The 22,412-nt window shown below is 47.7% G+C and overlaps 1 protein-coding gene across 5 annotated transcripts in view; it reads right to left on the bottom strand.

Moving 5' to 3' along the window:
* The window catches only part of plekhg4 (pleckstrin homology domain containing, family G (with RhoGef domain) member 4), a 64,486-nt gene that overhangs the window by 5,039 nt on the left and 37,035 nt on the right, over positions 1-22,412 (bottom strand). For all 5 annotated transcript variants that reach the window (XM_049031542.1, XM_049031539.1, XM_049031538.1 and 2 more), the window contains 11 exons: positions 21,778-21,987; positions 21,348-21,471; positions 21,140-21,233; positions 18,523-18,609; positions 18,004-18,120; positions 17,540-17,638; positions 14,719-14,864; positions 11,162-11,300; positions 10,724-10,846; positions 10,385-10,576; positions 810-1,690 (listed from right to left, as the gene is read on the bottom strand). In XM_049031542.1, the coding sequence (XP_048887499.1) occupies positions 810-1,690; positions 10,385-10,576; positions 10,724-10,846; positions 11,162-11,300; positions 14,719-14,864; positions 17,540-17,638; positions 18,004-18,120; positions 18,523-18,609; positions 21,140-21,233; positions 21,348-21,471; positions 21,778-21,987 (2,212 nt within the window). The remainder of the gene's footprint in view (positions 1-809; positions 1,691-10,384; positions 10,577-10,723; positions 10,847-11,161; positions 11,301-14,718; positions 14,865-17,539; positions 17,639-18,003; positions 18,121-18,522; positions 18,610-21,139; positions 21,234-21,347; positions 21,472-21,777; positions 21,988-22,412) is intronic.

Genomic DNA, 22,412 nt, shown 5'->3' with positions numbered 1-22,412 from the left:
AAATATTTCCTTCCAACTAACAGTCACTGAAACAAAAACAGGTAAGAGTGCTATTGTTTCCACTGTCATTTGTGAGGTCTTACTAGACAGACTAGCTGACTGCCTGGCCTGCGAGTTCACACACATCCCCGCTCTGCTGCCGGAGTGGGATGTCCTTGGGCCAGTCAATGTGGCAGAATATATTAAGGCTGATCCCTTTATTAGAACGGGGGGAAAACATGCGGCTGACTCCCTTTTATAAGGAAAATGTGATTTTTGGCAATGAGCGAAAATCCTCCATGCAGCCTGATACCCCTGGAGCCACAGGCTGCCTTGGCTGTCGGATTCACAAAGCTGCCCACCCAAAAAAAACGGCTGAAATTCTGCACTCCAGTTCGTGTTGGATGGCGCCTGCTACAAAAACAGAGCCCAAAGTTATAAAGTGTAAAAGCATTTCAGGGGCTGAGGATGGATTTCCAATCAGGAAAAGTGCTTATTCTCTATTGGGGGTCGCAGCTGAAAGGTGGCAGGGCTGCTTAAGCCATTAGTGCTATTGGAGGGGGGTGGGGGCACTGCATTTAAAGACTGCATCTAATTTGCTGTTTTAGTGCTTAGACACATAATGTGGTTCAGAAGCATAACTGGCTGTTCAAGACTAGAAAATCAGGACAGTAAAGAAGTGTGTTTTAGCCGAGGCAAGGACAGTGACTTCTTGGTGATGTTTTGCTAGGGGTACAGGCAGCCTGCATGCCAAGATGCTGAGGCCACAGGACATGGGAGAGATGCAGACGGATGCAGACGCTTACTGACTCTGCTCGGCGGATACGTACCTGCCCTTAGCTGTGGGCTCCGGTGTGCTGTTCCTCAGGGGGTCCATGGGGGACCAGCTGTGGGAGGGCAGGTGGGAGCTGAGTGAGCGGTCTGCCACCTCTGTGCTACTGACCTCCAGGCCCTTGATGAAGACGCCCGTGTTTCCGCGACGGGCAGGTTCACTCAGCGTGCGCTGGCAGGTGGGGTACCGCGGCAAATCTGCGACACCCGCTGCGTCGAAGCTCTGGGTCTTTCTCAGCACCCGGCGGCCGGGCTCCACAGAAGTGAACCCAGGGTTGTAGGAGGACGGCAACCCCTGGAGAGGCGAGGGCGCCTCTGAGGAGGTGCTGCGGGAGAGCCGATGGGAGTTAGGGGGTGTCCCTGGGCTGCAGTACTCCAGGCCCGCCAGATGGGCAATGGTGCACTTGTTGTCACCATCCTTGACGTCCCTGGCCACTGACTGTATACCGAGCTTCTCCTTAGCCCAACTACCAATGAGGCCCCTCCGGCAGGAGGACAGGCTCCCACTGCGCTTCTGGATTGGCTGGGGGGAGAAGCTCTCCAAGTTATCCTGGGGTGTGGCAACCTCAACGTCGGCCTTCTCACTGTCCGCGGGCGATGACCGCCTGGTCCGAAGCGCCCTCTCCAGTTTTTTCTCAAACATCTGCTTGGTCTCCTGACACTTGGACCAGGCGAACTTCCACTGCTTGAGTCCCTTGTCACTCTTCAGTTCCCCAGCCAGCTCCTTCATCTCCTGAAATCGGTTATCGGGGATGTCTGGGTGATTGCGCCGGTAGCTCTCCAGGCAGCGGATGACTGAGCCGCACTTCTCGGGCACGCTGCAGTCCTCCATGCTGATGGCGGCGAGGTGACGCATGCCCTCTAGCGCCCACTCGTATGCCTGAGATCGGAAGACAAAACACAGTATCAGGTCATGCTCATGGGCAGAAGAAAGGAAACATTGAACATGTGGGCACCTCGGAGCGCTTGAAAACGACACTGCGTGGCACAGACCGCCAGCGGCCCAGAGAGCAGCCCCGCTGTACAATGGGCCTGTTTTTTATGCACATCGGAGAGCGGACAAGGCCGGCTTTATGGGGGTGCCGGCTCAAAGGCAATTCTCTCCCCCACTGTCGAGCGAGGCCATCCGTCTGAGACCAGGGCCCCCTTAGAGGAAGGCCATTCTCATGGAAACAGGGGCTGAGTTTACAGAGGTGAGGTTTTACACACAAATCACCCGAGGATGAGGTAACAGCTCCTTAATGGAGTGCGACAGCCTCTCAGATCTCCGTTTTCCTGGCTGTTATGGTTATGCTAATGAGGGGCATTACAGGCTGAAACAAAGCAGTTACATCACACCACTGCTGCTCAGTCTGACGAACAGCTACCTTAGCAAGGCAAAAAACAACCTACAGCACCTGTACCAACCAGGGCAAAATACATCTGTGACAAGGTGTCCAGCAATATTACTGAAACATACACATAGAAATCATCCAATCCAACAAGAGGGAGATTGACTAAATGAGCTCAATCTGGTTTGCTGGCGCAGAACCACAGAGGGATTTTTGGCAGAGATTAGCGCATATCAAACCTGCTCCGAGACCTGAATAAATTGGGTTGACATTGCAGGACCCCATGTTCCTGCCTTGGCCTATGTTGAGAGGGTTGCCAGCTCTGTTGCTCGCTCCCTCTCTGCATTTGTGTCAGTGGGTGCGTTTTCAGTATCTCAGCCCTGAAGCCCCGTGACCAAACACACCTTCTGGATAGCATGCAGAGACACTGCGGTCACATACCAGTGACAAAATTCCCAGTGCAAATTACTGCTGTCACCGTGCGGCCTGGAGGTCATGTCCCCACAACAATGGGAGCAGCAGAAATGGTGACAAGAGTTGGAGTCATGCAGAGAAACCAGCCAGATGAAGGCATGCGTATAATTCAAGATTTTAGACACAATATTTTAACTTCCCAATGTTATTTCAGAGCTGATGGGCAAAGTACCGGCCAACTGATCTTCTTAGAACATGACCAACAGTTGCAATCACTCAGGGACCTGTCGAAAGCTAATGCCCTGCCGAAGCACCATCAGCTCTGGAGGACCCAAGGAGAACTCTGAAGACCTGAGGAGCAAAAGGAGTCAATGCAACAGCTAAAGTGCTTAAACAGAAAAATTAAAGTTATGTTCTTTGCCGTTTCATTCATATTAAACCTTCATGGCTGTAGTGTAAATCATTGCTATTTGAAAGTGGGGGGCCAGGCTCAGATTCTTTCCAGCCTCCCAAATGGCCACCCCCTGCCTTAAAATCCCCATGGCTAATGCCCGTTTCAGGTTTCAAGCCACTTAATGGTGCTGGGGGAACATCGCCTGCCTGTGTTTGGTCGCTGGAGTTTCAAAATGACATCATGGTGGAGATTGTTAGCAGTCCTGGACCTTTGAAGTGTGAATGGGCAGCCGTGAAAAGCATGTTTGATTGGTGAGGGCTTGGAGTAGGCCTAGATAAAGCACTCGCAGGGGGGCGGAGCAAAGCTCTAAAGCACCACAATGCACCCTCCACTCACAGGGCCCACAAAAGGGACAGCATTCCTTTGAGCGTATGGGCAAAAAGGAGGAGTCCCAGTGGGCTGGAAGAGGACGGGATGACCCTCGCCGAGCCTCCAGCCTTTGTCCACGTGTATAAATTAGGTCTTCAAGGCATACTGGAGAAGCTTTCTGCCTGGATTTATTTATTTATTGTCTGATATAATAACTGAACACCTTTAAGGGCGTTTTTCTAAAAGTGTGTTGAATTGAGAGGAGTAAGAGAACCTTGGAATTCCTCCTCTGCTACGACAAACAATTCTGAAGGTTTGAGAAGCTACTATCATTCACTCTACTGGAAAAAACAACACAAGGTGGTTCTAACAGCAAAACTCACCAAAACAGGTAGTAAGACATACTGTACAGAAAAATTACTGTGGGAAAACACTCCATGCAGGGTCTAAAAGACTAATTACAGATATAGTGACTGGATATGCTGACTGCCGAGGTCTTAATGTCCCTGCATGAGTGAAGCGATACCAGTAGGGCTCCCGTTCTTGTTCATGTACAGAATTAGGAGAGTAGCTGATAAATATGACCTGACACCAATACAATAGGAAAGGGGACTCAGTCAGGAGAAGGTGGACCACACAGCGAGGTCAGGCCTCCCTAAAAAAAATCCCAGTGGCACATCTGAAAACAAATCTCTTGTGACTCAGCCAATTGCTTTCCTGATCTGAATTTTCCTTCTAAGACTAATGATCACGCCGTTAAAATTCCCGCTAACATACACACTGAATCTGCAGGAACTTGCATCCATAACAACTCTTAAGAAACTGCCTGCTGTTTTGGTAAAGCTTTGGAAAATGCTGCAGGAAAAACACGGAGGATGCTAAATGGAAGTATTTCGGGTTAGTTAATCAATGGACCTAGGTGAGAGCACCTCTCGTGGTAAGAACATCCACACCATGTCCATTAAGCACTGAGCGATCAGTGAGGAGGTGCCAGTGCTGCTTTCTTTGGCTGCAGTGAGAAAACCCTCCATGAGAAACCGCCCCAGGGACCCCCTTTTGTTGGCCGGGAGGAGGGTCCCCGGTCAGAGAGGGAGCGTGCTCCGGGCAGGAGGATGCAGGGACTGGGGTGGCAGCAGCTGGACTGAGAAAGGAAGCCCTCATTCCTCGTGTGGCTCCAGAGTGTGCCTGGCCTTTATGCCTCTGGGCAGCCCCTGCTGCTCGGCTCCCATACCACAATGGGCAAACTTCGACACAAGCTACCCCCCCATTTGACTTCCCATTTAAATGCGTCCTATGTTTTTTTCGCTCATTGTTGTCCATTGCTTCCTCTTCAGCCTGCAGTGCCCCCCCGCCCCCCATGCTGTTTGCTGGTACCTTTAGAGGCAGCTACTGGTGTGCAAATAAGAAGCAGATGTTTACTAACTAACCTATAGTAAAAAAAAAAAAAAAAAAAAAAAAAACACTGAGATAAGGTTCACTGATTTTATAGCAGCTCATGATGACTGGGAAAATACAGTTACCAACCCGGCAGTCGCACCCAGTGCAGCGATATCCCCTCCATTCATGTGAGGACCGTAATAAGCTCATAATCTACCTTCATTAGCTGAGCAGGTAGGGCTTCCTGTGAACTGTGCCTCGGGCAGGTCTGCCTGGGTCCTGGGCTCATATGAGCAGCATTTCCATATGAGTTGGGTTGTGTAAGAAGGAGCAGCAAGGAAGGTGAATAGCTGGCTGGTTTGTTATTGAATCTCTTTTCCACCAATGGCATCAAAATAATAAGAGTGAGCAGGTTTCACTGAGCTCTATCTCACATCAGTAAAACAGATTTAAAAAATAGGACAGTATGAATCAACACAGGTTTTGACACGATGAACCCTAAACACCTGAAAGTGCTTGCGGGTTATACACAGAGTCTGTGTGTCAGGAAGTGGAGGGGGGGATTGGAAGAACAGGGTGTGCGGAGCGCAGGCAAGATCCTCACACCCACGCCTGTACAGAAGCGTCTTGTTACGCGGTTGCGCCGACTGCCCGGGTGCGCCTCTTCATGCCTCCAGGTGCTGTGGATGTGCCAGCAGGCTCACGACTGCACTGGGCCCAATGCCCTTCAGCGCTGAGACGGCAAGCAGACACAACAGCCTTGCCTGAGCTTCCTTAGGCTTCCTAACTCTGGGCTGAGAATTGCAAACACAATGAAGTCATCCGGGCCACAATTAAGAGACGGCAGCCGATTACTGCATCTCGCGGGGTTCGCAGCAGATGTACTCTGGTGACCCCTGAACCCAGTCTCCAGGATCTTTGGAAGTATGCTCTGGGGTGCCCACTGACCCAGTAAGTTCAGCTAAATTAAACCACCAGCATTCGGAGTCCAACAGATGAAAGGGAAGGGGTTAGGGTGGGGGGTGTTTAATTCCCCTCTGGAATGTCTCCTGGCATGTCTACACCTATTAGCTTATACAGAGTGGACAAGTGTCACTATGTATAAACATCCAGTGAATGGCCTGTATTCCCTCCAGTTTGGAATAATCTGAAGTCTCCATCTGCCTCTCTAAACAATAGCATTTCAATGTTTATACACCAAAATTGTTTATACAAATCTCCATATTCCGTTTATCATTCCTCACTCACTTTTAGAGTTTTCTGTGGGAGACACACGCCCTGTTACCCACGCACACACGCAATCCCCCCACCCAAAAGAACAGCTGCAACACTCCGCAGACGAACATCAAACAGAGAAGCTCACCCCAAGTTGTACTGCGAGACGTACAGAGCTAGGAAAGGGGGGGGGGGGAAGGGCAATACAGCCCCCCAGCTATAGCTGTGAAAAAAGTAATCAACACATCAGCTTACAAAATATAAAAGGGGTGGATTCCATTTTCCTGGTTGAATGACTACATTAAAAACGATGCTTGTTTGAGCAAAGGACCAGAAGACCTCGCTGGAGTATACGAGACCCCGCAGGTCACTGGCACAGACGGAGCCTCGGCTTTAGACCAGCAGATCATCCCAGTACAGCACACGGCGGTGCTGCCTGGTGTCAGCTTCCTTGTCTAACATGTGTTCAGGTTTAGAAGAGACAAATGCCATGCGGTGTTTCAGAGCAGCTGGTGCTGGGGGTGTTCCCTGTCAGCGGGCACCGTACTGATCTACAGCATGCGAGCCCCCAATCCACCATTAGCTCAAATGCGCAACATCATGCAAAATATGTTCAACCAACCCACCAATCACAATGTATTAATGAAAAATATCAGCAGAGATGCATGTAATAATCGCTAAATCGATCACCCTCTTAGGGGCCCACAGCAGCCCCGTGAGGTCGTCCTACCTGGCCACGCCGGCTAGTCACTGTCTCCTGCTCTGGTTCCGGTGCAGCACATGGAACTGCTGCTGCCGTCATGCTGCACACCGAGTCCGCACTGAGCCCCCAGCGCCTAGAGGCCCCGTCCATGCTCCCTTCCCCAATTCACAGGCAAATGCTAGTCTAAATAGCAGATGGGCAAGCCCTCCAGTCACGGGACGGGGGGGGGGGGGAGGGGGGGCTGGTGGGTGGAGGGTTGGGGGGAGAGGGGTGTCTGTCACAGCACTACAAAGCAACTGGAGTGGGGAAGGAGGAGTGGAGGTAAAACTTGGCACTGGACCGGCCCCAGAAAACCAGCGACTATGACCAGACAGACGTGATACATGAATCAGTACCAGATGGATCTATGCTTGTATCACAGATCGTCAAATGTGTCCGTTTAGGGCTGAAATGGGCCAGCTATATGGACGGGGCTGTTCTGTGACGAGCAGTGTAGGTTTGGCTGCTTTCTAACAGTGACGGCCTGAGCTGCCTACACCATTCTTATTCAGCTGCTAATTTCACATTCACATGCTAATTTTTCCCAATATTCAATTTAGGAGCAAAAGCAGAGGCAACTCCTCCGAGAGCCTTGCATATGATCGGCGCTGATGTCCATATCGATCCTCAGCACGCACCCATAACTCCGCTGCCGAGCTGGTGGCCCACCTGAGGTCAGACACCCTGGCACCAGCTTTGCGGGTGTACAAAGCATGAGAAGAAGCCCAGCACTTAATTACTGAGCCGATGGTCGCTGGGGTGGCCAGCAGGTCATCTGTGAAAGGTCCTGCTGAGCGACAAGCGGCACCAGCAAGCTGCGTGTCCTGAAGAGCAGGGGACAACGGTCAAACGTCCAGTGGGGTCACACAAAACCAGTTTCAGCAGAAACGTCTTTCTTGCGCTGCTTGGCTAATCCCATTTCCCCAGTCAAATTTCCCCAAATACAGACTTCATAATGAGCTACCAGCAAGAAAAAATAATACAGAAATAGTTATGATTCAGATGACTGACAGCTTTCAAGTGTATAATATTACTTCAACAATAACAATTAAAAAAGATTAAATAACCTAATATTACTGAAATATTTCTCTGTTAGAAAACTTAAGTCCTATTAAATGTATGAAACAAATGAATATTTCAGGCATCTGGATTCGAGTCGAGTCAGAGCAGCTCCTTCCAATGCGTCTGCCTCGCTGCTGAACCTGGCACTTTTCCTTTGTTGACACATCAAGCGGTGAGGAATCACTCGAGTGACTCCGTACTCCTTGGGCTGAGCCCATCTGGCCCGCGAGGAGGTCAGTGCGGCACGCAGGGTTAGGGACAATAAGCGGCCCGTGCCCGCGGGGGCTTGTCGCAGACCCACTGTGGGGAGACAGTCACGGTTCAGCCCGCTGGCTCCAAGTCCAGACCTGACACCTCTGGCCTAAGGGCAATCCACCCAGGCATGTCCATAGGGCTTTGTGAGTAAATGTGTGTACGAGTAGAAAGCGGAGCTGGGTCCCTCTGCCCAGCTAGGGGCTGCTAACCCATTTACAGATATGTTTTCATACTGTATATTTACCATTGGGCTGACCTGTAAGAGGCAATGCACACTCCAGTGTTGGTGTGAGTGGGGTACAGCGCTGGGGACCAACTTCCTCTCAATTCACTGCAACCTTCTGAGCACGATTCTGAAGGAGCTGAGCGCTAGTCAGAGAGCCATGTCTGGTAACTGCTTCTCACCATAAGCAACCTTAACGGGCTCTACTTTCTTCTATCGTGGGGAATTGTGGGTAATGACTCACCACAAAAAGCAGACTGAAAGACCATCCAACAGTTCACCACATGGAGCATGCTGCATACCACAGAACTTCCTTAGAGAACTTGGACAACTTTCTTTGAACATAACCAGCCTGTATACACAGTCATAGCAAAATTTTGATAAAAGGAAATTAAGAAATTTGCCCCTATGTAGACACATAAGCCCGGAAGAATATAGTGTAACAGAGCAGACCCCATAGGAATAAGTATTCCTGACCCCATCCATGTCACTCTGTTTCCCACAATACCGAGCGACAAGGACAACTGATGCTTTTTCCACAGAATTTCTCCACTTGTTGAACAATTTAGTAAACATGTCTGGGTACAATATGCTTGGGGCAAGTGCTGAATACATCTAAATGCAAATGCATGCTAAGCTATCAGCACGCATTGTGCCCTGAAAACAACTGGGATTAATGTCACAGTTCAATAAGCTAACAGATGGCATGGGATCCCCATGCGCAGGGAACGCGGCCGGCGTGCTGTCAGGGTCAGCAGGGAGGCGGCGTTCATGCTGGGCCTCGTCGGAGGGAGCAGCCCGGCCAGCCCGCTCCTCAGGGGAATCCTCCATGTGACGCCTCAGCACTGACACAAAGAAGCACAACTAGAGCGTCTCGAGTCCAAAATACACTTTTACAAGCACACGTCAAAGTAGTCAAATAAGTCATATGCAGGGTACCAAGCAAGGTAGGAATTAAGGACACGGATTCAGGGACTCATATGCAACAGATGCAGTTTCACCAGCACTCACATGAAGAAAGGTATGGAGATATTAATACTTCAGGCAGAGTTTGTGGGCTGCTAATCTGAACTGAAACAACAGCACAAAGCTTCAGGTTTAAGCTGACCCTGCATTTCGCTGTACCTGACCCAGCCTGGCTGCATGGATCTCCTCCAGCGTGGGTCTTCTTGCAGAACCGATGCTTACATCCTACAACGATGCTGTAAATGTCTGGGCCCTTCCCCGTGTTATACAGCAGTCTGAACAAAAAAGCAGCTTTTGAATCACTACCTTATGGAACCCATTAGCCAGCAGCGCTGGGATGATCTCACTGACACAAAACAGCAGCCTGTATTTAATGCGTCCATTTTTAATCAAACACTGTTGACTCAGTGCATGTTAACTGATTATAGATGCAATACAGTTGTTATGGCACCCCTCACCTCTATTAGTTACTACATCCCATTTTCGAGAACAATATTTTCTTTTGGGTTTAAAGTGTAAATTTAATAAACAGTGCCGACGCCTAAAATACAGCATAAGAATTCGGAGTATAACTTGACAGCTTTTCACCGAATTTGAGGAAAGTGTGCAACTGTCACTCACTCATTGCCCTGGCTACCAGAGTCATGGGGATACAATGGAAGCACACAGAATGGACAGATTCCAATTAGAAACCATTCATTGTTCTTGGACTGCAGTGAAGTCACACACACTAACAAAGCTGCCAGACATCCTGCAGGCTCCTTCATGAATTAAAAATTGCAATTACTTTGAACTTGAAACACTGCAAGGAAGACTACAAATCAAATGCATATATGGTGATTAAATCTATATATAGACTACAGTAAGCACAGCAGTACAGTAATATGTAATAGGAGCCATATCTTGCAAGGACAAATCAAAGTGACCACACAAGAGTCTTGTGTTCTACTCATGGTCAGTAGCACTATCATCCAAAGCAGTTTGCACATCTGCATTCCATAACAACATCTGGTGGGAGAAGTAGCACCCTCGGGGTCCCAAGCTAGTTTACGTTAAGGAACGGCCTCCTGAAGAAAGCTACCATGAGAAATCCATCAGAGCGCTGGAGCAGAGCTGTGTAATTCGCATGATCTGCCCTGCAATGCAGCTGGTTTTCATCCCACACAGACACGAAGACAATGCCACCAAAGCACCACCTCTACAGAGAGCACGCTTATGGCTCTTACCTTGTCAAAGAACTCATATAGTCGGACGGTCTTGTCGATCTTATCCTTGGTGTCCTCCACCCTCTGGGAGAAATCCTGGAGGTGCACCCAGAAGGAGCGCACCTTCACCTCGTAGACCTGCAGCTCTGCTGAGCTCACATCCTCCCAGCGCTCCAGCCGTTTCAGCAGGGACTCCCCGCTCTTGCAGTGCTCCTGTAAATGCCGGAATATAAACCATGGGTGGCACAGGAGCGGTCACGGCTTACGTGCTTTACCTCCATGGGATACGCCCCAGGACGGAGTACGGCATTAGACATTCACATGGTACCTCAGTATAATCAAGTCGGGACACAGACTCACGTATGCGGCGGAGTAGAAGTCTTTGAAGAGGGCTTGCTTTTTGTGCAGCTGCTCCAAAGAGTCCCCCAACTCACTGAGGGTCTTCAGGCGACTTTCCCCCACCTCCTCAATCCAGCCCCTCACCTGATTTCGAAACGCACATGATTCATTCACACAATGAATGACAAGACGCATCGCTAGATGAGGGTCGCTACAATGATTATTCTCTCAGCCAGGCTCCTAAATTGTCTCTTTGAGCCAGGTCACGAGAAACCTCATTAATATGTTCCACACGACCTTTGTATAAATGTCTAGGAGGCCCAGAAGATTTACGTGTCAGCTCCAAACCCTGCAAAGCAGCAGTTCTCACAGGGCTGTCTCCCATTCAGCTTTCTTTACAGTCACACTTACAGCGTATCTGCTTAAGCTCCTTTGATACACATCCATTCTGCAGCTCACCTCCTGGAAACCTTCCTCCAGGCTCTTGAACTCCATGACCAGCTCCAGCTCCTGCGTGCGCCTGTTGGACACCCTCACCAACCCATGCACCAGCTCGTCCACCTGCTCGTACAGCTGGCTGACCGCCTCGATGGCATCCCTGGGGGGATGGGGGAGACAGAGTCGTGGTCAGCCTGGCTGCCGGCTCGTTGCGCCGGTCATGGTGCCCACAGAAATAAAGGCTCTAAGAAAAACCAGCTGGCCAAGGTGACTCTGCTTTTGAACCAGAGCAAGACGTGTCCATAAAAGTCACGGCTGTGTTCAGTCCTTAACAACAGGAAGCATCAGTTCTCTCTGAAGCATGTTATGTGGTCCCTTCCCTGAGCCTGGCCGAGATGGGCCCGCTGGTATGCCAGGCTCGCAGACTCGGAACGAGAGAGAGAGGCGGGCGCCTCATCGCAGAACCTGCGCGCTGCAGCCTTGCCCTCAGCGCAGCTCTGCACACACACAAGGCCACTGTGCCCCTGAATGTGTGACTGTGTGACTATGCGCGTGCGTTTGTTTGTTTGCCTCTTTGTGTTTGCCAGTTCTGCTCGTGGACGCTTTTGTATCTGGATGTCTGCCCATACATGTTTCGTACGCCATTGCATTTATACTTTTTAAAGGTAAAAAATACACTGTCGGAGACACCTGGCAACCAAATATGACATATTATTCATGAAATTTGTGAGAAGTAAGTTTCAGCCCTTAAACAGTCAGCTGATGTTTGGCTGATATCACCCCCTGTTGAAGGGCAGACCACACAATTCATGTGGGACACCATCACAAGGCTGCTAATTCCAACAGACAACATTTCTACTGATCTAACACTAAAGCAACAGAGATCCATAATGAACTTGATACTGATACAGAACGGGGTTATTCTTGCAACTGACTGTACCTTCTGTGCCTGACATGTCCGGTTCTATAGCAGGTTCCTGGCCAAAACAATGTAAAGCCCAAGAAGGGACATGGAGAAAAAAAATCCACAGCAACATTGCCTGACATAAAATCAACAATCAATCAAAGTTAATGGCCAATACCACAACTGTGCAGCCCGGGTAACAGCGGGCCAGAACCTTGCAGAACAACGGGCCATTGACCACTGGGAAGTTTTCAGCTCCATTCTTATGCAAATGTCTGTGCCCCGATCGGACCGTTCTGTCAGCCAGGGCTTTTGTCTTCAGCCTGTGATTTTTCTTTTCTGTTCTTTTAAAAAAGGAATTTGCCAGCATTTAACAAACTATACTGGGCGATATTACTTTCCCCATTTTTCCAGCAGAGGGGAAGTACAGTTGAAGGTGGGAGGGCTGGGGGCAAGAAGGCAGAGAGAGGGGAGCAGTCAAGGTTTCCCCTCCGCTGCCAGGAGAACAAACAAACCCTGACTGACTGGAGGCTCATTCCCTGAAAAGGGCCTTATCACCAGCAGTGCTTACAGAACGTCAACACTGCAAAAGGAATAAGCTTTCCTCACTGGGTGTTTATCACCATCCCGAGTGACGGTTTAATCAGGATTTCCCAGAGGAAGATCTAAAGGCCTTTTCCTCCTAACTCATGTAACTTGTACTAAGCCGAATAGCAAAAATGTCCAAATAGGAAACTACATTGTTTAAACTGCGGCCACTGACTCCATTCAACTCCTGAAGAAAGTTTAAAATGAAAAAGAAATTATGAGCAGAGACCATGATTCACTTGTTTCATCAGAGCCATGAAATAATTAGTGTATTTAACCTAGGAAGGGTGAGTCACGGCATTTGCCCTGGCAGTGAATGGACGCTTTGTGGAAGCAGTGCCACTTTGCTCCCACTGTCTAGTGGGTACGCGCTTGGTCATTCTCCACACCCAGTGTAAACATCAACGACTCGTGAGCAAGCCAGATGTTTCAAAAGCATTCCAGCGTCAGGAGGAAAAGCACTGATAAGCTCTTAATGGGGCAGAGGAGCTGGTTACCCAGGAATCCAACGCGTGATGAAAGTTTCGCTTAACATGGGCCGTAATCACCAGGCAACAGATGTGCCGGCCCGCTCTCTTAGAAGCGGATGGCTTTGACCTCCGTTGAAAGTGATGCTTGCTGTTTGCAAACACTGAGGCCTTTCAATACCAGGAAGTGACTCACAGCAAACACCAAACTAAGATCCCAAGATGGGTTGGTTACCATGTAAGCTTCACAATAAATATAGCATCGACTTCTTTACTACAATGCTGTTACTCATGAAATGTGACCTTTTTAAAGTATGAGAAAAATGCCTCAAAAAGCCTTTAAAGATAAAAGTCAGTAGGTTGAATGACAGCTCACAAAGCCCCTCTTACTCCAGGAACCTCAAAGCTTTATGGTGTAAAAATCCCAAAAGAATCATAAATAACTGAGGAGTTTCTCCATCAAACATAATCACAATAATCACAGTGCATATAGGAAAACATTCCAAAAGAACAGCACTGAGATTAAAAGCCTTTCTTTGAGCGTCATTTCTCTGACGCCAAGGATCATAACAGGACTGAGTTCTTTGGTTGCATTTGGAGGTTTTCGGTTCTCCAAAGCACCATCCAAAATGCTGACCTCTCAAGTCCTGCCTGAGGCTTTCCTGCCACACAGGAGCTTGGCTGACGTTTTACCCAGGCACTGCAGGGCCGGCGGCCGAGCCAAGAAAACATTTTCCTCAGATGTTCTCATTGTGAAAGAATTACACTGCCTATCTGACTCTGATAAGTGGGGAGAAAACTCCAGCCCACTGACATTAAGGTTTTTTAGAAAGAACAAACAAACAAACCTGCACAACCTGCCATTGTTTTTGTGAGCAAAGTTTGGTATGGAGCCCCTAGGAGTTCTGATGGTGGTTCAAATTTCACCTCATGAAACAGTTCAAAGGGTTTCGAGAACAGCACAGGCAGAAGTGCAAGAGACGAGCCTTCAAAGCAGGAATGACATTTACAGCCAAAGAAACCAGTTCTTGCGAGGGTGTCACCTTGAAAATCTTTAGGCTCCCCAGCAGAAGCTTGCAATACAAACTGTTCTTTAATCCCAAAGCAATACTGTATTCACAGATGACGCTTTTGTTTATTGTACATTACAGTCTTCCAAAAACAAGCTGGGCACAGGTTCCAGCACATTCCGTAAAGCAGGATATGGCACTTGTTGCACATGGAACATAAATGGGGAAAAAGCAGCATATCTCTCACACAAGCTAGAGATATTAAGAGCAGGTCGAATCTCAACAGAGAGGAAGCACTAATTCAGGCCACTGTGGATAAGAATGTTCTCATTGGCTTTCAGTGGGGAAAACTCAAACTCGCATTCCAGAGTGGACACAGCTAACGCTAACTGGAGATTGACACTTGTCTATATCTGCTACAAGCATGCATTTTGAAAGTTGTTCCAGTAAAATATGTCTTATTCTTATTCACCTTAAATATCAGAGTTCGTTCAGAGAAGGAAATGCTACTTTAGGTAGCAGTTCCTGGAGTAGGTCACTGATCATGTGTTGTTTCTTTTCCCACAGAGCAGCCAATTACAAGCCAGGATGCCAAGAGGGAGGGGTTACCTTTGGTCCTCCGTGAGGCCCATGCCGCTCTCCTTCCTGAGACGGGACAGAGCCGCACCCCCTTCCAGCTGCAGCTGTGCCAGGTGTGCGTTCTCCAGGACACTGCGCATCAAGTCCTTGCACTTGCACAGCACCACTTGGGCCTCCTGGGCGAAGCAAATGGCAGCAGTGAGTTTTGCCAGTTCCCAATCCCTGTGCCATCTCTCCAGACTGCAGCAATGCCTGGAAACATACTGGGTGTTCTTCTCAACCGCACATGTCCCCACCCCAGTCCTCGCGCAGTCATTGTCACAACTACTAATTGTTTTATTGAAGTAATTAGAATCTGGAGAGAGACCTACCTAACCTGTTTTGGGTTTCTGTGAATCCGTGATTTGTACTGTATTCCTAAATTGAAGAGCAAAGGTCGATCGCCTGGTTTTAACCCTCTGAGGTCTAAGGGTAGGGAACACACTTCCACTGACTGGGGCTTGGTCACACATTTCATTCAATATCATAAACTTAATTCATGGCAAATAAAGTATTTCTTATATATTTGTTTTGGCATTATACACATCTTTATTTTAATGCACTTTGTAAATATGTCAGATTTATGTGAAGTTTGTAATTCAAAGTACAAACATTGCAAAATGCAGTCTGGAACATTTGCAGAAACATTATAAAAGTACATAGTAAGCAATGCTGGCAGTTTGTTTTGATCCCAGATATCTGATCACCAAAGTCTTGGCTACATGATGATGTAGTTGCAACATTCAGTTGGATAAATAAATAAGAAGAACCAAACTCATGTCACTATTTCTGGGCTCCTTGCATTGAAAACGTAGGAGCTCTCATGAGTATGTATGAGCCATTCACACCTGGCCACATCCCCCCCCCCCCCCCCCTTTTTATGCCATTGATGGGGATGTATCTGGATCGTGCTTCACCGTTGCGTCGTTCATCATATTACCATGCGAATGCGATTTGACTCCCCCCCCCCCCCATGCAGGTAAAACAAAGAAAGGTGACATGATTTACTTTTTTGCCGATTTAACCTAATTTTAAAAAGCTTTAATACTTCCGACAATGGACGTCTTGAAAATATGACAGATTACAGATTTAGTCAGTGCTTTTTTGACGTTTCTACAATAAGATTTCAACGAGTTATGAACTGAAAAACACGAGAAAGATACGCAGCATCACCGACGATGCCGTCGACTCCGGAGGGTTAAGCGTAGTTAACAGGGTACAGCTGCTTCCGCATTATAAATTCAAAGCATTCCATAACATACAACTCAAAGTCTTGCTGTGAAAGAAGCCAGCTTTCTCACACTTTCTCAAACGCACCACCTGTCGCAAAGACTTGTACCAAAGGTTAATACCACTCTGTGACCCATGAATTTGCTGAACCAGAACATCTGGCCAAACTGAGGTATCAGGGAAAAAAGAATCCTGTTATGCATTTGTCACAAGCATGGTATCCTGGGACAGTCCCATGACATCTGGAGAACTAACAAGGTTATTCCAATTTGTGATACAGCACCCCCCCCCCCCCCCCCCCCCCAAAGTTCTATTTAAAGGTATTTGTGAAATTTTGACATATCCAGCACACACCTAACAATGGAAAGGAACAAAAGAAAAAAAAACATGGCAAGTGGGCGATGCCGGCCTTTCTAACTACACTGTAATTACGATAATTACACACTTAGATCACCTTTCGCTGTCAGCACAACGTCAAATATCTTAAAGGAATACGAGACTGACTAGACTGCTACACAGCATTGTCTGACAGGTTCAGAGCAGCAAGGCATGCATGTATGACGAAAAGCAAGCATGCAGGCACACACATGCATGAGTGTATACAGTGTGGTGGGACTGTATTTAGATTGAGCTAAATGCATGTGCATGACTGTCAGTGGTGCATGCATGTGTGTAGAGTGTGGTGGGACTGTCATTAGATAGTGCTAAATAGGTATGCATGCCACTTTTTTGCGTGTGAATGTGTGCATGTGTGCAAAGTATGTGTGCACAAATTCCCTGCCTGTTGATTGACAGCCTCAGGGCAACAGACCCCCTAATCCTTAATCCCAAAGTGGGATTTGAAGGGCCCCAGATTTCATGTTTAGTACTTTACCTCCTTTAAGACCCAGCTGTCACACACCTTCCAGGAAGAACACACAAATCTGACCAAGAGGGAGGCTTTGAAAAGCACCATCCACATGCAAAAATACTGTAATCACAAAGATGGCTGTTGACAGATGTGTCCTGCTTCAAAGCGCTCCCCCATTTCTGTCTTTTTCTTAACTAAAACACTCCTCCATAAATTACCCCCTCCCTGGAGAACAGCATGTGCTCCTCAGTAACACAGATGGACACCGAAAGGTCAAACGAATCAATACAAGACCCATAAAATTAAAATCATAAACCACGACTGAATTGAAGCCAAATCGCTCAATTTATTTAAATCTAATCTTTACACACTTCCATCTTTGAGAGCATTCTGGGTAAGATTTCCTACACAGCCTACCCACTCACTTTGGGTTACTTCTCAAAAACAATTTGACACACATTATAAGATTTCTTCCCATTCTTCCCAACAGCGAGGAATTTAATCACATACTTCCTAAAGATGTATCATTAGTCGATTTTTGTGTAAACTTTATCAAAAGCAACTCTTTGTCACTACAGGAACAATTTTCTATAAGTTTCCTGCCATAGTTCACTTTACAAGTTCTTAACATAAGCATCTATATTAGAGTAATATAAAATGGCCATGTGCAGCTTCAGCAATACAATGGACTGTCAGCCTGGCAGTGCCACAGAATGGGCATAGCTTGGTTACCTCTGTGCAGGGTGGCAGGATTGCTGCCTCCAGGGTGGAAATAGCGTTCTTAAGAAGGACAATAGTGTCCTGGCAGCTGCTGGTGAACTGCTCCACTCTCTGGGGGGAGGAAGAGACACACAGAATACCATGACAAAGCCGTACCGATTATGTCATCACACCAGTCTCATGTCACTTCTACACCAATCAGTTGATGCCACACCACTCACGCGACACCATACTAATAAACAAACCCACCAAAAATATTCTCTGTTATACACATAAGTGTTCACACAGTTTATTCAAATGACAATTGAAGGGAACAAATGTATACATAATACATGTTCATTATCATGTCATAAATAAGACTAAAACCCACATCCCTCAGCGTTGCTTATAGCAGAATCACTCTGGAGGGATACAGGGATCAATTCTGAAACCACCATGCAGGTGACAAATGAAGATGCTCAAACAATTCAACTGACCATCCTAAAGGAGATCCAGGTTCTGTGGCAGTAGGGAAAGGTTCCATCAAAGGCAGCTGGAAGCTGGGTGCTGTCCACGTGCTTGTGGAGGGCCTTGAGGGAGGTAAGGACCTCAAACTGGGAGGGGCAGCACCAAGAGTTATGGTGTGAGTACTGGAGATCTCACAGCACCTCTCTGCTTGGTCTAATTCCAACTCTCAACCTCAGAATTCGGGCTACATATGGCACAAAAACATGTTCGTACTACAGAAGAGGTCTCCCTGCGGCTGACATGACAGTACTGCCCACAGATCAATGGAGCTGAGTGTGTTCTTGGAAGCTTACAGTGAGATTAATGGGGCCCACTCCAGGTTTAAAATAGCCCGCTATCTTCCTAAATGAGCTAACAAACAATGAGGAATTCAGGGCATGCTGAGTCCTTTATCATGCCTGCCCTAAGGGTGAGGTCATATTCTGAACCAAGCTGGCGAGCATTGGGGAGCAGGCTAGGAGAGGGCTCTGAAAGACACAGGGAATTACCTGTATGGTGGGGGGTCTCTCGGGCCATGATCTCAGCTCTCTGTCAGACAGCAGCAGCACTGTGTTAATGCAGCCGGGTGCCCCCTCCTATCAGGGAGAGAAAATAAAAACCTGCTGAAACACCCCCTTCTTCAGGTGACCCTCTGTTCACCATGTGCTGTGCAGGAGGCTTCTGCCTCAGCTCCGGGATTCTCAGGCTCTGAATGTCATGTGAAAGGACCCCCTCCCCCATTCAGCCACCCTGGCAGTTCTAAAGTCTCCTCATCGTTCCGTTTTTTTAAATTTATGGGCACGTATTTGGACTCAGTGTGTATCCTACAGGCAGGAAAGCCTCATTACTTCCATATTACCCCCTCTGACATTTACAAATGAGATGTGTGCTGTCATTCTGAAATATGGTGATGTCACTGAAATAAAACAGTAAAGAAATATTCAAAGGATAGTGGGGAGGCAGTTGTATATATGTTTTTAAATGACTTCTATCATTATGACCTGATTCAGCAGGAGTTTGATGCAGTGCACCTGGTTCGAGAGTGGCTGACCTTTACATAACATGTGAAAATGTCTAAAGCACACAGACAGGGTTCTTAGTAAGGGAAGTCGACTGCACTGAGAAACAAAGTCACACTGCCTTTGTATAGAGGAGAGGCAGGGTTTGCTGACAGAGTAAGAGTACAATGTACTAATGAGCCTCATCGGAAGCTAGCCCAAGGGAATTACAAGGCAACCCCCCCCCCCCAGCACCACCACCACCCCCGAAGAAACCGCAGCCGCAGACATGGCTCCTAGAAGGCCAGACATCACAGAGACGAGACGTCCTTCCAGTATCTCCGTGTCCGTCAAAACTGCGACCCAAAATTGACTACAAATCCAATAAGCTTGCATAATAAACAATACCCACTATTGTTATACTATGTGAAGCTGACCACTTCAAGAAAATTGTGTTACCCATTTCAGTGGTCAAAAAAAATTTCACAATACCATTACATCACGAGCTGGTTTAGGAGTCAGTCTGTGTCCCTTCAGCTTTACCCCATTACGCTAACAATACCCATTGAGTTGCATGCTGCTCTCTCTGAACGCAACCCCAACATGCCAAAAACACAGAACCCACAGCCTATCAGAGAGCAGCGTTCTGTATGAAGGACTCCCTTTGAAGTGGTGAATGGTGACGGACGGCCGACCGGGTCTGTGCTGCAACCCGACCATGGACTGACTCGGCTAAGCCTAACCCAGTACACCTGACAGACGCAAAAAAAAAAAAATAACATTTACCTTTAAATGACTAGAACTATTCCCATTACATACAAGACTCAGAAGGTCACGGTATCATCAGCGAATGATAAATGAAGCCAGCAGAAGATTACAATGTCAGTAGTAAACTGTGCTCTAAAAAGAAGATGCTATCTTGGTTTATTGTCCCTACAGAGGACCAACCAGGGGCAATCCTTGCCGAAACAAGAGCCCAGGGCGTCTCCCCTGTCTTTGTTAGTGGTGACCCGGAATGGAGTAGAGGTCAGATGTGTCTTTCTTGGGCTGGAAACACAGAGCCAAGGTGTCCTTTGACAAACAGTATGTACCCCCCCCATGGAGGAAGCGATGCTTATCTGTGAACACTCTGCATTGCTTAACCCTGTGTTTCTGTGCTATGCCTAGACTACTCAACACCTGCCTGAGAACAAAACCAATGACCTTGGCTGGATCAAACTCAAAGGATTCTGAATATCCACTTTAGAAAAAGAAACTCTATGAACAGACCCAAGTCCCTGAAGAAAGGATTCGCCATTATGCCTAAGTCATAAAATAAAAATGGAAAAGCAAGCATGGCATTTAAAAGCATCCGGATTAGTGTTCCCTACCAGCTGCAGAAAGCTCTCCGCTTTTAAAATGTCTCGGCATTTAATTTGTGATACAAGGCTGCTTTCCACAGCCCCGCAGCCTGAGCCAAGGGTTTGGATCAATCTCCAAGTTACGCTGGCAGCAGAATAAACACAGAAATAATGAGGTGGGCCTCTGTCTCCAGGCAGGGCACATTCATCGGGGTCCCGAGTTAGCGACCGCCATTGCCTGCTAATCAAATATTACACCATTGTTTACCAAACACTAGCCATGACCAGAGGTCACGTTCTATTCATACAGGGCAAACCGTGTGTGGAATAAATCCATAAATCCATTCAGCGTCTCTGTTAAATTCATCTTGTTTATTCCAGTCGGCTTTTGTCATAGTGACAAAGTGACACATCTTGTGAGCCCCTGAATATTTCATATCTTTGGGTAATTGCCATTATACTATTAGATATTCAAATATAACGTACAACCCCTCAGGGATCTGGCCCAAATCTAATTAAGACAATGCAAAATTTGAAATGAGGTCCCATATAAATGACCCACCCGTTAAAAAGTCAGATCTTTACACCAACACACCCTTTTCACTGTATCAACTAATTTCACGTCAGCTTCAACTGCCGGCAGGTGCTCTAAGGGGTGGAGTCAAAACCCAGGGGGAATACTGTTATACCCTGAAGCGAGTGGTTACTGTTAAAGGCACAGAACAAGACACACTACCACACGAATCACTGGGTGTAAGACAACATAAATAGAGCAGAATCCGACTCACCTGCAAGACGGAAAACGCCTTGAAAAGGGCAGGAACAGGAGAGCAGCGCCTGGCATCCACCAGAACTGTCAGGCCCTGTGAGCGTGCCTCCTTCCTGCAGGATGCGGAGAGACACATGGGGGGGGCGAGGGGTGGGTTGGAGATGGGTGATGATGCGAGCAAAAGCACGCTCAGGGACAAGGTGACGAGGTGCAGGCCTGGCGGCTACCTGAGGGTGGCATAGAAGTAGTGCAGGATCCGCACCAGCTCACCGCTGTTGCAGTCTGGGTTCAACCAAACAGTGCTCCTGGTTGTCACAGTGACAAGGGCACGCCCACATTTATCTCTTGTCCCTGCAGCAATATATAAAAAACAGGAGGGTCACAGCTGAACAAAGCAGCGATATAGATATGAAACAACATTTTAAATAAATTCAATGAGGCCATTCTTTAGCTGTTAACAGAACGTTAGCAGAACAACAGAACCACATTCATGCTCCCAACTGTATCCCAGTGTTTACAATTCAGCCAAGTGGTCCAACTTTCAGATGTGAAAAAAAATTACAGATATGGATCCCTTCACCCAAAATGACGAATTATTTACATGTTTAGGTTGTAATGCATTGCATGTTACTTAGGATCCTGCACACATACACTCACCAGTGAGACAGAGCACTCCAGAGCTCAGGACATCTGTGTTGACTTTGTGGGCTTCGGCGAGGGTGGGGTGTGTCTTCCAGGAGGCCGGCGGGAGGCAGGGAGTATCCTGCTGCTTCATCGAAACCACCTCTTCCTGCATGGCAGTCTGGCCTGCGGGCTCCCTGGCAGAGGAGGGTGTATGGGTGGGCGCTGGGCTCTGCTGCTCCCCCCCTATAGCAGAGCGATATGTGGATGGGTGCAGGTCTCATACAGGCACATGCACAAACAGAACAAGTGCTTCACAGATGTCTCCAGCAATTCCTATAGACACACTCATTAAAACCAAGCACACAACCATATATACAGACAATCAAGAACCCTATTTCCGGGTGATTAAAATTAATCGAATATACCACAAAACTCATACCCCCCCGCCCCCCCCCACCAGCACAATGAAGAAGGAAATGCGGCTATTAAAACAGCGGCTTTTAAAACTCCAAATGCTACTTTTTCATTGCAAATTCACAACTCAAAGGCTAGAGGAGCAATGAGCAGTCCAGTTTTGATGGTACTATCTAGATTATTAGTCCATGCAGATAAAGCATTAGGGTCTGGATAACTGGTCATCAGTTACAGGTTTCCCTTTGCCGCCCGGA

The sequence above is a fragment of the Brienomyrus brachyistius genome, chromosome 11 (assembly GCF_023856365.1).
Source record: "Brienomyrus brachyistius isolate T26 chromosome 11, BBRACH_0.4, whole genome shotgun sequence".
Classification (NCBI taxonomy): Eukaryota; Metazoa; Chordata; class Actinopteri; order Osteoglossiformes; family Mormyridae; genus Brienomyrus; species Brienomyrus brachyistius.
This window is presented reverse-complemented; position numbering and strand designations above follow the sequence as displayed.